This window comes from Mixophyes fleayi, chromosome 1 (assembly GCF_038048845.1).
Source record: "Mixophyes fleayi isolate aMixFle1 chromosome 1, aMixFle1.hap1, whole genome shotgun sequence".
NCBI lineage: Eukaryota > Metazoa > Chordata > Amphibia > Anura > Limnodynastidae > Mixophyes > Mixophyes fleayi.
The window spans coordinates 39,858,205-39,875,497 of record NC_134402.1 but is presented as its reverse complement, the minus strand read 5'-3'; the positions used below and the strand labels follow the sequence as shown (position 1 = coordinate 39,875,497).

The following is a 17,293-nucleotide window of genomic DNA, read 5'->3' as shown; positions in this document are numbered from 1 at the left end:
TACATTTTGTGAGGCTATAGAAAATACCATCAATAAAAACATTAATGTATCTTTGATTTTTATGCAGTTGTGTCCTGTGATCAATGTTACTAAAAATACACATTGCACATATATTTTTGTTGTCCCCTTTTAAGAGATATTTTGATATGTCTCTCATTAAAGTCTCTCTTTTTATTATTTTATTCTTGGAATAAACATATCCATCTTGATGTGAAATAGATATACCTTTATATTAGCCAGGACCACAATCTTCACTAGCACCTCATGTACCTTATGGGCATTTATTAGGGGACTACTGAAACATGGAATTGTCACAGAAACACAAGAACTGAAATTATTACACCTGAGAAGAGAAAATAAATGTCTAGATAGTATATTATTGAGGACAGGGTGCTCATCTGCTTCATATGATTGCTTTATACAGCACGGTGGAACCTTTGACACTACATAAATAATTTATATCACTTTTTTAACATATCTGTGAACTGAAGTCCTGAATATTTTATGCTGGCTATGAAATATGTGTTTTATACTTACTTTATATCTCTTTTTGGCAACCTTAGCCTGTGCTACCATGACGGTGTCTCTAAAAGTGGCATAAAATTCAGGGATGTGCTCGCAGCAAAGTGGAAAATATAGTAGTATGATTGTTAATTTGACTTTCATAGGGACATAAGTAAAACGAAAGACAAGTAAAAGAAGTCTGGTGCAGCAACATTGCAATTGTCTTGGTGTATGGTGTGTGTGCAGTAGACATTTTCCTATTTTTTTTTGTGTAAAAACCATTGTTTAGAGAAGACATTACTGTATAAAATATAAAAATGTTTTTATGTTCTAATTTCACTTTAATGCGCTCATTTGTTTCATACAGGGAGGAATTCATTAGCCGCAAAGTGTCTCACGGACTTTCCGGAGACACCCCATAGAGGTGCGAGGAAAAATGAGCAGAGATTTCTAGCGTACTTGTCGCATACTTGCCAACCTTATGTTGGCCGGGTCCGGGAGATCCTGGAGGGCAGGAGGGGTGTATGGGTGGAGGGGGCAGGGCTTCACAATTCGTGTCATTTTGGCCCCGCCCCCAGTGACGTAATGCCTGTTTTGGGTCTTTTACAGTGTAAAAAGACCCCAAACAAGCATTACATCACTGGAGGCCGGGCCAAAATGACACGAATCGTGAAGCCCCGCCCCCTTTGCCCATGCATTCCGGCTTTAATTTTATTGAAGTGGGCAGATGGGCCAGATGCAGGAGAAACGCCAGCTCTGCCGGGAGTCCGTGAGACTGACCCAAATTTCGTGAGTCTCCCGGACACTCCGGGAGAGTTGGCAAGTATGACTTGTCGGCAATGTGCGCGTCGCGATGTCCTCGTGCCACATGGCCGGCAATTGAATTCCCCCCATAGGGCCTGAGTCATTCAGGAGAGCAAAGCATAATAAAGCAGTAACTTTGCACCTGGGCAAAACCAGGTTGCATTGGAGGGGGAGGTAAATTTAAAATGTGGGGACAGATTTATAGTTGGGGCAGGGGATGTCCTAGATCAGTGATGGCTAACCTGTGACACTCCAGGTGTTGTGAAACTACAAACCCCAGCATGCTTTGCCAGTAGATAACTAGCTGATAGCTGGCAGAGCATGCTGGGACTTGTAGTTTTTACAACACCTGGAGTGTCACAGGTTAGCCATCACTGTCCTAGATCAACTGTAAATTTCAGTGTAAAGATAAAGCTATCAAGTATGTGTGTGCTAGATGAATAAACAGCCAGTATATAACTTATGTGGAAAATAGTAATTAATTTGCACCCCTTGCATTGTAACATGGTTTGTCCAGGAGAACATTTCCTCTTTATGTTTGCTTTGCTCTCCTTAATGACTCAGGCCCATAGTGTCTAATATGACACAAACGTTATAGCTGATGCACTTTATTCAAATTTCCTTTAATGCGATTAGAAAACTAACCCCAATAACACCAGTCATGTTGTGCAAATTAGTCTACTGAAGTCTGTGTTATTATTTCTCTCTACATTTTAAGTAAATATCTTTCCTTACTTAAGGTACGAAATGTCAGCGTTGCCTGAACCCTCTCTGTTGTCAGCCACAGGCTTTCTCTGTAGCTGTGATTGCTGGCAGATTATAGGATTCTTATCAGCCAGGTTTGAATAGCAGCCCAAATGATTACACGTCATGATGGCAAAGCAGAGTAGGGATGTGCACCGGCGACTTTTGAGGTCTCGTGTTTTGTGTTTTGGATCCGGATTTTCGTTATTTTTGAGGTTCGGATTTGTCTCGCAAAACACTTGACGAAAGGTCTCGGTTCGGATTTAAGGTATTGGATTCGGATTTTTTTTGAAAAAAACATAAAAAGTTTAAAAATCAAGTTTTTGGGCTTATTTTCACTCCTAGGCTATTATTAACCTCAATAACATTCAATAACAAGCATTTCCACTAATTTACAGTGTATTCTGAACACCTCACAATATAGTTATTAGTCCAAAACGTTGCAACAAGGTATCTTTCTGGACTGCGTAGAGGAGTGGGTCACCACAATATATATTAAAAACCCTGAACTTTTATGATTCGCACCAATAATTGTACCTGGACTGCGTAGAGGAGTGGGTCACCACAATATATTAAAAACCCTGAACTTTTATGAATCGCACCAATAAATGTACCTGGACTGCGTAGAGGAGTGGGTCACCACAATATATATAATAAGAAAACCATCAACTGGTTTGATTCGCACCAATAAATGTACCTGGACTGCGTAGAGGAGTGGGTCACCACAATATATTAAAAACCCTGAACTTTTATGAATCGCACCAATAAATGTACCTGGACTGCGTAGAGGAGTGGGTCACCACAATATATATAATAAGAAAACCATCAACTTGTTTGATTCGCACCAATAAATGTACCTGGACTGCGTAGAGGAGTGGGTCACCACAATATCTTAAAAACCCTGAACTTTTATGAATCGCACCAATAAATGTACCTGGACTGCGTAGAGGAGTGGGTCACCACAATATATATAATAAGAAAACCATCAACTTGTTTGATTCGCACCAATAAATGTACCTGGACTGCGTAGAGGAGTGGGTCACCACAATATCTTAAAAACCCTGAACTTTTATGAATCGCACCAATAAATGTACCTGGACTGCGTAGAGGAGTGGGTCACCACAATATATATAATAAGAAAACCATCAACTTGTTTGATTCGCACCAATAAATGTACCTGGACTGCGTAGAGGAGTGGGTCACCACAATATATTAAAAACCCTGAACTTTTATGAATCGCACCAATAAATGTACCTGGACTGCGTAGAGGAGTGGGTCACCACAATATATATAATAAGAAAACCATCAACTGGTTTGATTCGCACCAATAAATGTACCTGGACTGCGTAGAGGAGTGGGTCACCACAATATATTATTATATATATTTTTTTTTTTTTAATTTTTTATTTTTTTTTACTTTTTTTTTATTTTTTACAAACTTGGGAATAATGGGGAAATAACTATGCCCTTAGAAGCACAGAGCACAGGACACAGCACCACTGGACTGAACAGGACACGGCACAGGACCCAGCAGCACTACGGAACTCAGCAGGACAGAGCACAGGACACAGCACCACTGGACTGATACTGCAGAATGTGTAAACTTTGTAATATTGCAGTACCACTGGACTTTTACTGCTGAATGTGTGAACTTGGTAATATTGCAGTACCAATGGACTTATAATGCTGGATTGGTTTTGCAAATTTGGTTATAATTATTATATATTTTTTTTTTTTTTTAATTTTTTTATTTTTTTTTACTTTTTTTTTATTTTTTACAAACTTGGGAATAATGGGGAAATAACTATGCCCTTAGAAGCACAGAGCACAGGACACAGCACCACTGGACTGAACAGGACACGGCACAGGACCCAGCAGCACTACGGAACTCAGCAGGACAGAGCACAGGACACAGCACCACTGGACTGATACTGCAGAATGTGTAAACTTTGTAATATTGCAGTACCACTGGACTTTTACTGCTGAATGTGTGAACTTGGTAATATTGCAGTACCAATGGGCTTATACTGCAGGATTGGTTGTGAAAATTTTGTGGTAATTAAAAAATATTAAAGTAGTTTTTGGTATTTTATAAAAAAAACTTTTTTTTATTTTTTTAAACACAGGGGAATATTGGGGAAATAACTATGCCCTTAGAAGCACAGAGCACAGGACACAGCACCACTGGACTGAACAGGACACAGCACAGGACCCAGCAGCACCACTGACCTCAGAAGGACAGAGCACAGCACACAGCACCACTGGACTGATACTGCAGAACACAGCACAGCACAGCACAGCACAGCACTAAACAGCACAGCACTAAACAGCACAGCACTAAACAGCACAGAACTAAACAGCACAGAACTAAACAGCACAGAGGACCACCTAACACACCCTCCCTCTACCCTGATCAATGCCCGAGTGAAGATGGCGGCGACTAGCGGGGAATTTATAGGATCCGAGTATCGCGAGATCCGACAACGGGATTATGAGTCAGAGCCTCAGTTTCACTTTTGAATTTGGCGCCAATACCCGGATCTGTCTCGGATCCGACTCGGATCCGCAACGTTCGGGTGGGCTCGGATTTCAGAAATCCGAGCGCGCTCATCCCTAAAGCAGAGTGGAAGTGTACAATGTAATGGCGCTCAATTCTCCTGGCTGAAGTACATTGAGGGAAAGTACATTACATTAGTGTTGTTCTCAGCAATGTGTAAAATGTGTCAAACCACCAGCAGACAGCACATAATGGAAAGAAAATGTGTAGCATATGACTGTTATCATTTAGTGCTATTTACCTGAAGTACGCACATTAGATAATGAGGACTCATTTAACAACACAAGCTTTATAGCCATCTGCTACACACAGTGGATGAAGCAATATCCATAAGGAGACAACCTAGAGTTGAGCCGAACTGTTCCACGGAACTTTTCTTCTCCAGTTAGAAATTGACCTTTAGTGTTCCGTGCAGAATTTCACTTATTATATTTCTTCTGCCTGGACGGTCTGGAGCACCTCTATAATGCAACCTGTCCATTCACTAGGACCTAGTCACATGACTGAGGCCTAAGTGTTTTGCATTCAGTCACAGAACACAATTTATCATATGACAAGTGGGAGGGTTATGTGCGAGTACATATGAATGGTAGAGTGGGCACAAAAGTGCTTTTATAGGAATATAAATGTAGTAATAAGTCATTTTATGGACAACCTATCATGCTATGAAGTAATGTATATATTTATGCATGTGTATATGTGTATGTATATGCAATGGTCGAAGTGAACATTTAGAAATGGCGGTTTGAAAAATGTAATGGGAATGTAAGTGAATAAAATTTGATAGTGTTAATGTAAGTGACTGGAATGTGATAGTGTTACAATGAAGGCAGTAGGAGAAGTGTCAGTATGACATACCACCGTATACACCTCCACTTACACCACTGTATATACTGTATATATAATGTAAGTGACTGGAATGTGATAGTGTTACAATGAAGGCAGTAGGAGAAGTGACGGTATGACATATCACCGTATACACCCCACTTCTACCACTGTATATACTGTATATATAATGTAAGTGACTGGAATGTGATAGTGTTACAATGAAGGCAGTAGGAGAAGTAACGGTATCACATACCACCGTATACACCCCACTTCTACCACTGTATATACTGTATATATAATGTAAGTGACTGGAATGTGATAGTGTTACAATGAAGGCAGTAGGAGAAGTGACGGTATGACATACCACCGTATACACCCCCACTTCTACCACTGTATATACTGTATATATAATGTAAGTGACTGGAATGTGATAGTGTTACAATGAAGGCAGTAGGAGAAGTGACGGTATGACATACCACCATATACACCCCCCTTCTACCACTGTATATACTGTATATATAATGTAAGTGACTGGAATGTGATAGTGTTACAATGAAGGCAGTAGGAGAAGTGACGGTATGACATACCACCGTATACACCCCCACTTCTACCACTGTATATACTGTATATATAATGTAAGTGACTGGAATGTGATAGTGTTACAATGAAGGCAGTAGGAGAAGTGACGGTATGACATACCACCGTATACACCCCCACTTCTACCACTGTATATACTGTATATCTAATGTAAGTGACTGGAATGTGATAGTGTTACAATGAAGGCAGTAGGAGAAGTGACGGTATGACATACCACTGTATACACCCCACTTCTACCACTGTATATATAATGTAAGTGACTGGAATGTGATAGTGTTACAATGAAGGCAGTAGGAGAAGTGACGGTATGACATACCACCGTATACACCCCACTTCCACCACTGTATATACTCAGGGCCGGATTAACCCGAGGTCTAACTGGGCTATAGCCCAGGGGCCTCGGGCATCCAGGGGGCCCTTTAAACTCCTCAGCAGCATTATTGATCGGTCGGGGGCGGGGGCGCCCCCGGCCCGATCGATGCTGCTGAGTACTGTCAGTGCAGTCCTCCGTCCCGGCGCGCTGTAGTCTGCTTACTGAGGAGATCTCGCGAGAGTTCATGAACTCTCGCGAGATCTCCTCAGTAAGGAGCTTACAGCGCGCCGGGACGGAGGACTGCACTGACAGGTAAGTGCTTGGGGGGGGTCTTCGCGGGGGGCGGGGGGGGGGGGGGGGCGGCGGACGGCTCACATTGGGGGCCTCGCGGGGAATGGAGGGCCCCTTAGCCCAGGGGCCTCCATTCCCTTAATCCGGCCCTGTATATACTGTATATCTAATGTAAGTGACTGGAATGTGATAGTGTTACAATGAAGGCAGTAGGAGAAGTGACGGTATGACATACCACCGTATACACCCCACTTCTACTACTGTATATACTGTATATATAATGTAAATGACTGGAATGTGATAGTGTTACAATCAAAGCAGTAGGAGAAGTGGCGGTATGACATACCACCGTATACACCCCACTTCTACCACTGTATATCTACTATATAAATGCCTAGTGGCGTGTGTGGAAAAAAAAAAAAAAGCTGCAACGCCACCTGCTGGGCAGAGTTATACACTGACCTATATATTTCTTGAAGGAGAAGTGACAGTTGGGAGTGGTTGGTGGTTGCCGGGGGTGACAGTGGGGAGTTTTTAACACCTTAAGTAGCTTGAAGAAGGATGTGGCGATGAAGATGAAGGATGAGGTGATGGAGAAAAATGATGAGGTGGTGACATGTGGACAAAACCACGTTAAAAAAGGGCGCTTGCGTTGGGAAGTAACGCTCTTCCCCTGAGGAGGCCTGGGCTAGGCCCAAATGCATGACAAGAACCTTTTTAACACCTTAAGTAGCTTGATTTGACTAGAATTCATGAGTATCATGCACGGGTTAACTTGAACTGTATATATAATGTAAGTGACTGGAATGTGATAGTGTTACAATGAAGGCAGTAGGAGAAGTGACAGTATGACATACCACCGTATACACCCCACTTCTACCACTGTATATACTGTATATATAATGTAAGTGACTGGAATGTGATAGTGTTACAATGAAGGCAGTAGTAGAAGTGACGGTATCACATACCACCGTATACACCCCACTTCTACCACTGTATATACTGTATATATAATGTAAGTGACTGGAATGTGATAGTGTTACAATGAAGGCAGTAGGTAGTAGAGCATTCCGCCGTATACACCCCACTTTCACCAATGTATATTATATATAACAATGTCCACAGAACACAAACAAAACTAATCCATTTAGAAAATAATACATTTTTTTTTTAATTTTGTGCAGTTTCTTTTAGATAATACTGTATGAATATTTTTTTTTTTTTTGCCATTTTGCTTCTATATTCTAAACAATGACATTCAGCACCTAATGATATATATTTAATATTTAAGCTCCAGAAGTATTCCAGTCATTCATGGAAGCAGGGCCTGGATACTCGTATCCTGTAGACTGGTGGTCATTAGGAATTACAGCTTATGAACTCCTGAGAGGTTGGGTAAGTGAGACTCACATCTCCACACTGAACGGAATTAAACTGATGAATGAATCCGCCTCCATTCTATCCTAGTGCCTGATCATTCTGGGTTCATTCTAACTAGAATTATTTACATTCACTAAAGCATGCATCCATTATGGAACACTTTAAAAATATGCCATGAGCCCAGTTCCCCCCTGAAACGTCCACTTATAGGTGAAAGCCCACTGACTTCTGTAGAAGCTCCACCCCTTTTGAGGTCTGCGGTTCAGGACCACCCTGCCAAAATTGGAACATTTGAGAACTATACCTAAATGCTTGCAGAGGAATTTTGTACATGGAAAAGGTTAGGGAGCAGATATATACCACATACATGACACATGGTAATGATCAATCTCATTATGTGTGTACGCCAAATTTCCACCCCGACTCCTCCTCTGGGAACCCAACCATCAGACAACGACAGGAGGCAAATATGGAGGTAAGAGTGGAAATGCAATGTTTTTTCTTCCATATTTGCCTTGGTACAAAGACCCCTGTGTAAGTGTCACAAAATGGGGCCAACATTTATTTGAAAACTACTCACACTTTGATAAAGTTTATTTTCATTTTATGATAGTTATCAGACTTGATGGAGATTGTATTAACTTCCAAATACTTTTCTATGTTCCCATTGTTTTTTAGAGGCCTTATGAAATTCATTCAACAACGCCAATAGATGACATTCTTAACATGTTCAAGATAGAAAGAGTGCATTATTCCTCCACGTGGTGTAAAAACATGGTGGCGTTACTTAAAAAGGTAGACTTTGTGCATGTTTAATACATTTTAAAGTCTGTATGTTAATGCATTGAAAAAAATATACTTTACTATAGCAAGTTTGAGAATGTAAAATTATACACTGTGGGTGTGAAATAATAGTGCATTGCAACACAAACATTTCTTATCAATCTTTTTTTTTTTAATTTTGTACATTTTACAGGGTGTTCTGTACCTTTATACCACCAGAAGCGACTTACGCGGTTTTCATTAGTTATTATTATTATTATTATTATTATTATTATTGTTGATTTGTAAGGCACCACAGTGCTCCGTAGAGCCAGTCTGTAGGAAACAGGAGATAGGTAAAACAGGGACATAGAAGGTAGACAAAATAAATACATACATGGATGGGGATGACCCTGCTCATAAGAGAGCTTACATTCTAATTGGTCGAGGGCAGAGTGTGGCTCAGAGTGTAGATTAGGGTAGTTGTGAGGGTGCATTAATGTATGTACTTTTGGTGGAGGCAGGGCCGGATTAAGGGAATAGAGGCCCCTGGGCTAAGGGGGCCTCCATTCCCCTGTGAGGGCCCCCCCCCCTTGATCCGAGCCGCCCCCCTAGGCACCTACCTCCTTGTCCTGGCATTGCGGTCCTTCCCCGGCGGGCTGTACGCTCTTTGCTGAGGAGATCTCGTGAGAGTGAGACTCACGAGATCTCCTCAGTAAGGAGACTACAGAGCGCCGGGGAAGGGCTGCAGTGAAAGTGCTCAGCAGCATTGATCCAGCCAGGGGTGCCCCTGCCCCCGACCGATCAATAATGCTGTTGAGCACTTTCAAAGGCCCCCTGGATGCCCGAGGCCCCTGGGCTGTAGCCCAGTTAGCCCTATGGTTAATCCGGCCCTGGGTGGAGTGAAGAGTAAGATCTAATAAAAAGATGGGTTTACAGAGATCATTTAAAGATTTCCCTTGTAGTAAAACCTTTGGCCTTAGGACAGAGTAGCCTATTCATACTCAGTTACTCCTAGGAAATAATTATTAAGCCCCAGGTGTATCTGAGAGAGGTCAGCAAATCAAAAGTAGTAGTGGGACGCCATTGGTGGATTATGATGATCTGGGTCCTGGGTAGTACAGATACCAAAGGTCCCTACCCAACACTATATCCTTATCACATATATCACCCGGCCTATCCTCCTTGCCTTTCCAGGCCACTATGATCGCGTTTCCTTTCTCACATATGACACCATGCCTTTGTCACATATGACCCCTAGCCTCCCTCCTATATTCATACATGCCCTCCCCACTCTCCCCTTGTCTCACATGCTTCCCCATCATTTTTCCTTTGTCACATATGCCCAGGGGTGGAACAGTGCATCAGGAGAGGACCACGGAGGGAGCAACCCGGCTGGGCCACCACCACCACGTAGCCCCCATGCAGCGGTAGTAGGTTCACCGCTATGTATGCCCCACACTCTCCCACCCTCCACCACCACCACATTCCCATATCTCAGGACACTGACCAGACGTCAGTACAGAGTATACCCAAAAAGTCAAAACAATTACAGCACCTAAACACACAAACAGAACTATAATGAGCAATGACAGTTTCAGTTAACTTGCAGCTGACCTCACCATGCCCTCTAACACACATACCAACAAGTGTGAGTGTACATGCCCCTAAAAGACAAAGGTTCCAGAACAAACAATACAGATAAGTTCCTGACCCATCATCGGATACAAGCAGACCTGTCACTGTGATTGGTGATATTTTGCCATAATTTTTCCCTAGATATTAGCAAATAGGAAAGGTTTAAAAATAAATGTTTCTGATGTCTCTTTCCCCAGCATCAGTCAGTGTAACATGTATTCATAAATCTAATCAAATAGTTCTTATTAAAGAAGATAGTGACAGCAGTCACAGAGGGCTTGATGATATGGATATATTTGGCCAGTGGGAACTCCGTTCTTTTCCATTGTATTCATAATGAATCACACATGGATCATGGATGGCTGTAAATGGTAGTAGTAAAGTGTTCATCAATCCTCATGTGACTACATGGAGTATAATCACATGTAATTAACTGTGAAGAATGGACTAATAAAACAAAATCATGCTACCAAAGGGTGAATACACCCATACAAACTAGCACTAAATGTTATGATGACACATAGGCCTGTGCTTAGCTAATGAGACATATTTTCATCTAATCCTAATTGATGTCCCCTAATCCATGCAAAACTAAACAGTAAAGAAACATACAGATGGAGCACCTCTGTTTGACACTAAAGACTCACTTCCTTTCTTATCTAAATGACAACATTGAAAGGCAGCACGGTGGCTCAGTGGTTAGCACTTCTGCTCACATCACTGGGGTCATGAGTTCAATTCCTGAACAAGGCATTATCTGTGTGGAGTTTGTATGTTCTCCCCGTGTTTGTGTGGGTTTCCTCCCACACTCTGAAAACATACCAGTAGTATGTGAATAACTAATATTATCTATACAGCACTGCGGGATTGGTGGCGCTTTATAAATAATTGGTGATGATAATGCACCCGAATGCTGACATAGCGATTCATTTAGAGTTTGATGAACATCAGCTATTTTTTATAAGATACATACTGTGTATGTGCACAAAAAAGCATACACTTATGTCTGTATATACATTATGTCATACGGTTGACTTGCGTCTCCTTACGCTTGGAGAGGTGGAGGCAGTGCTGGGTATAGGGAGTATTCATGTAACAGTTCTTATCTAACAGCACTATCAAGCCACTTCTGATTCCATATTGACTCCTCCAGTAGCTTCACGGCCATACTTTGCCATGTCGTGGCCATCTATTTGCATTGCTTAATTCATATTTCCATTTGGGCTACTGCAGGAAAGAAGATTCCAATTTGAATTTTAAATTTAAAAACAACAGGTGCTTGTATTTAATTTAATTTGCATTTGTTTTTCATTACACTTTATATTGAAAAAGTGACTTTCACATTTATTAGTAACTGTCCAAACATGTTTCTCTCTTGTGTATATGACACTTCATTACATTATTGTATAATTGTATAGGGTAATGCGAGTTTTGCATTTGGCATTGTGGCCCAGTGGTTAGCTTTGCTGCCTCACAGGCCTTGGGTCATGAGTTTATCCTGATGAAGGTCCTATCTGTGTGGTTTGTATGTTCTGTGTTTGATTGAGTTCCCCCAGGTGCTCCGATTTCCTCCCACACTCCAAACACATACATGGTAGGTTAATTGACTGCTGGCTAAAATGGACCCAAGTACGTACTTACCTACTCTCCTGGAATTTGGTGTCATCAAGCCCTCGCTATGCAATATTGTGAATTTCGGCATTTGATAGCAGGGGACAGGGCCATGCACTTGTCACATGATCTCCTGGAGGCACATGACATCCTGGAGGGAAGGTTTTAAAAGTGGTTGTTCTGGCGGGGGCTTAATGATGCAATTTGTGTCATTAGGCCCCACCCACTGCTATGGAATGGCATACATTTGGTGGGGCATAACTTTACAGACTTGTTACATCTGTAGATGCAACAGTTTTTAAGCTGGACCCATCTGACTGAACATACGCATTTAATTATAGTGTTATACATGTGTTTTTATCTTACATATGCACAAAAGTCCACCCCATAATCAGAGCTGTTAGGTGTCTTACAGCTGGAGGCCCCCACCAAAATTTCAACATCTAGGGTTCTTCTGCTGCCCCTAGGTGGTCCCGCGGGTAAAGAGATCTTACCTCATCTCATGGGGCAAACGGCCGTGTAGACATTGGTTGCCTGACTGTCTAAAACACAGTCTGTATAACAATCAGTTGCAAATCAATGTCCCTTAGAATGTGACGATGCCAGCAGTGTAATACAATGAGTCACTAAAGCCAGACCGTAGCAATATTTCTCTCGGCTGCAGACGCTAATAAATCACTAGTCCCTTGCAGCAGGCCCCGCCGACCTCGCTGTACATAACTAATTCCAAATCAATTATGACATATAAAAAATGCACTCAGGTATGATACATATTTAATTAGCTGGTGGGACTGACATACTTTAACAGGCAAGATAAGGATATTGCACTACACTGACTAAAATCACATTTTCTTTCAAGTTCACATGGGGATTTCTGCATTTCTTTCAACTGAAGCTATCACATCAGTTTCCATCAGGGCCAACAGCCAAGTATGTTGAATAAGGGCTGGCTGTAAGAAACAAGCTGTTATATCATCACTATTATAAGAGCCCTGTCATTTTATATGGCATTTTTCTCCTGAAGTATGTCCTTGAGAATACCTTATATTTTTTTAGTTGGTACTTGGAAGCGCACTTTTATGAATACAACAGAAAATGTTCCCGGATTAACCAACAGACACTAAACATAGTTGACACTTCTCTCCACAAAGCAACTTGTCCAAATTTTATTGCTAAAGCTATTGCGACAATATGGAAAACATGCTTTAGAATATAGGAAGCATCTATGCAATGCACAAAAGGGAACAGAGCAGGGATTGCCAAATAAACCTGACCAAATATTTATTGGCTTCAAATAACAATACCCAGACTTATTAACAGCATTATACAGTATGCTACATGCTTCATAGATATTTTTACCATTCTTGCAGTATACTGTACATACTATATCACTTTTTAAACAAATTGGATATATAAAGTTTATTAATATCACATTACTATTCTGTACTGTTGGGGGACCCTGCTCCTTCCACCATATAATTCTCAGCATGTGGCTCTCCGCTTGCCTCCATTCTTCCCCACTCTTCACAACACAGCAAGCCAGTCAACTGGAAGAACGGCAATGGGAGGGCCAGTCCTTTTTAGGCTAGGGCAAGCACAGATACTCCTGGGCTGCCCAGGTTGTGGTTGGAGGATAGGCTACACTATGCCGCCTAGTGGGTGACTTGGATCAGTATATAGGGTACATGTCTGTTCTGTATGTAGCTGGCTGGGGACAGTTAAGCCTTGAGATAGAGTGGCAAAATTCCAGACCATCCATTGTTGGATCACTTCTACAAGTCTTCTCCCAATTTTCTTTTAAGCTGGAAATACAGCTGAGAGTCTACTTAGATATATATCTTCCAGCTTTACACATTGCAATTTTCATAAATTTTTCTTTGAAATATTATTATATTGTTTGTATGTCTCCCAAATAATTTTCGAATTTTCTTTAACAATGGTTCTCTTGAAGGCCTAGACAAGTGGTGGCCTCCCTAACACATACCTCCCAACATTTGTCTCTCCGGCAGCGGGATGGGGGCATGGCCATGTCTCGATGGGGCTTGGCCACACACACCCAGGGCGTGCCTAGTCGCAAACACCATTTGCAGCACCCATAAACTGCCACTCGGCCATGCAGAGCAGGAGTGAACGGCACATACCTCTCAAAATTCGCACACGCGGCACAAAGCTGTCCCGATCGAAATGGCAGGACAGAGCCTCAAATTGGGACTGTCGCACCTAAATCGGGACAGTTGAGAGGTATTTTCTAACAAGTGACCTTCTAGGTCGGTTTTAGATTTTTGGATTCACAGTAGTGCAATATTCTCTCCATTTCTTTGTTATGAACTTTACAGTGTTCTGGGTGTCCAGAGTAAAGTGTGATCTTATAGCCTTCATCTGGTGCTTTTCAATCAACTTCTTCTCAGATTTGATTTGTATGTTCTTTGATCTTCATGATGACGCTCTAATTTGGTAAAAGCTCTGACCAACTGCGTTTACTTTTTAATTTAGTTAAAATGCTTTAATTGTACACAAGTGGACTTCAATCAATTACTTATGTCACATTTGAAGACATCTGATTGCACTTATTTAGGTGTATGCTAACAAAACATTACAGATTATTTTGTGCTGACCAGTAGTAAGAATTCCAGAATTAATCCATTTTGATTGCATGATGTAAGGAAACTGAATGTGAAAAGAGCCAAAGGGGTGAACACACTTTATAGCCACTGTGGGTCTGTTTATATTCAAATTGAAACGGTCCTTGAGATCCGCTATACACGGCTGTGTAGTACATAGTAACCTCATCATCATCACCATTTATTTATATAGCGCCACTAATTCCGCAGCGCTGTGCAAAGAACTCACTCACATCAGTCCCTGCCCCATTGGAGCTTACAGTCTAAAATCCCTAGAATACATACACACACACACATTAGGGTTAATTTGTTAGCAGCCAATTAACCTACCAGTATGTTTTTTTGGAGTGTGGGAGGAAACCGGAGCACCCGGAGGAAACCCACGCGAACACAGGGAGAACATACAAACTCCATACAGATAACGCCATGGTCGAGAATTGAACTCATGACCCCAGTGCTGTAAGGCTAACCACTGAGCCACCATGATGCCCAACCTCATAGAGACTGTTCTATATATTTGTAAATACCTGTGTTCCACAAGAAATTGTTGACTGCCTGCAGATTGCTGTATCCTGTATACCTCCAAGTTATACTTCTCTATCCTGTTACAAATAAACCAACATTCCTGGTTAAGTTTGCAAATGTGTGGCCTAACATCTTTCTCAGATTCCGTCAACACCTGTTAGACATTGGCCCATATGTTCTACCAATACGTTATGACAATACTTTCTAGTTACGTGTGTTTTTTTTTAAATGCAAGTTGTGTTCATTGTGTTCGAAGATGAATCAGGCCCTGAATGTATATTGGGGCGATGGAAATGTGCCCATAAGATATTCATGATTTTTTTTTTTACATGTATGGGTCTTAGTGGAGTTTTTGTTCAACTGAGTTTTGGGGTTGAGGGATAGGGGAGCCCAGCAAATTTGGTCTGGCGACATTAAATTCCCATGCTGCACCCCACCATTGGCACAATCTCCTTCATTCTATCAAACTATCCCCTAGCCTTTATAGCTTCAAACAGTCATTGAAAACCCACCTGTTTAGAAAAGCCTACCAGTCCTCCAAGTAGCCATTTCACCATGTAATATACTTCACTCTCTTCATCCTCCATCTCTCCCACTCTTGATTCTTGTCCTCAGATTACCTTACATTGGTTCACCCCCTTGTGTCAACCGTTTGTCTGCTGCTTTCCCTTTAGATTCTAATCTCTAGTGAGCAGGGCCCTCTTCCCTCCTGTTCTCATTATAATTTCTTCCCTATAACTTTTGCTCACCAGCTACATTGCGCCCTTCCTCCTTGGTCTCTCTGCCCATTGACTCTACTCCGTCTTTGCGCCTCTTTCAGTGGCTCTAAACCTGTTAGTTGCACCCACACTAATGGGCACAGGTTTCAGCCTGCGCTGACTATACCCTTGCACCCAGGGCCGGATTAACGGAATGGAGGCCCTTGGGCTAAGAGGGCCCCCACCCCCCCGTGAGGCCGCCTCCCTGTTTGCCAACCGACCCCCCCCCCAAGCGCTTACCTTCTCCTGTCACTGCAGTCCTCCTTCCGCGGCGCGCTGTAAGCGGCTTACTGAGGAGATCTTGTGACACTCTCGCGAGATCTCCTCAGTAAGGAGATTACTGAGCGCTGGAGAAGGAGGACTGCAGCCCCCGCCCCTGTCCCGATCAATAATTCTGCTGAGCTCTGTCAAGGGCCCCCTGGATGCCCGAGGCCCCTGGGCTGTAGCCCAGTTAGACCTCGGGTTAATCCGGCCCTGCTTGCACCCCAGTTGCTATGTTGAGAGTTGCAGTTTTATCTCTTTACTGTATTGTACTGTTATACCATGTACTGTCTTTTTGTTTGCCCTCTGTATGGCGCTGCGGACCTCACGTGGTGCCCTATAAATAAAGGATATTATTAATAATAATGATAATTAAATTGCAATTCTGACCAATTTGCTAAAATAAAAACATGAAGTTCTAGTGAGTGGCTCAGAATATTGATTATTCTCAGTATATACAGTAGCTCATATTACGTAGTGTCCTTCCCTCCTCCTTCAGAACCATAACAAGTAAAAACATGAAAAGTGAAACATGAATGGTGAACATGTATCATGTCCTAAACATCTCCTGTTACTGTACATATGTAATATATATGTCAATGTGTTACATAATAAATGTTATCTTATTACAGCTTCTTACCAAGGACCCAGAGTGCCGATTTTCATCTTTATCTGACATTCAGAGCTCTCCTTACCTCGCTGACATGAACTGGGATGCAGTTTTGGAAAAATCAGTTACTCCCAGCTTTGTCCCTAACGTGAGTTTAAATTCTTTTTCACTTACCTTTATATGTGTATTATATTGTATACACCTTATCGGAGCAGAATTTTGTTTGATTTGCAGGTCTTTTTAAAAAAACATAATCCATTGACTTTTCTTAGCGTGTTATAAGGTAAAGAGCACAATTACAATTGCAGACAATGCAAAAAAATGTACACAATTATAATATTCTGTTAAAAAAAAAATATTCATTTGAATGACTAGATTTAGCAAAAAAAAAATGCTCTCAACCAGTACAATGTTGTATAATATTGAAGGCAAAAAAAAATGATTGTACTTTTTGAAATAATTTCTGGCATATCAAAACTGTATAATTTC

At 41.6% G+C, this 17,293-nt stretch overlaps 1 protein-coding gene across 1 annotated transcript in view; it reads left to right on the top strand.

Moving 5' to 3' along the window:
• Positions 1–17,293, top strand: part of STK32B (serine/threonine kinase 32B) — a 274,895-nt gene that overhangs the window by 211,968 nt on the left and 45,634 nt on the right. The window contains exons 7-9 of the mRNA XM_075194650.1: positions 7,930–8,033; positions 8,697–8,813; positions 16,827–16,952. Of these exons, the coding sequence (XP_075050751.1) occupies positions 7,930–8,033; positions 8,697–8,813; positions 16,827–16,952 (347 nt within the window). The remainder of the gene's footprint in view (positions 1–7,929; positions 8,034–8,696; positions 8,814–16,826; positions 16,953–17,293) is intronic.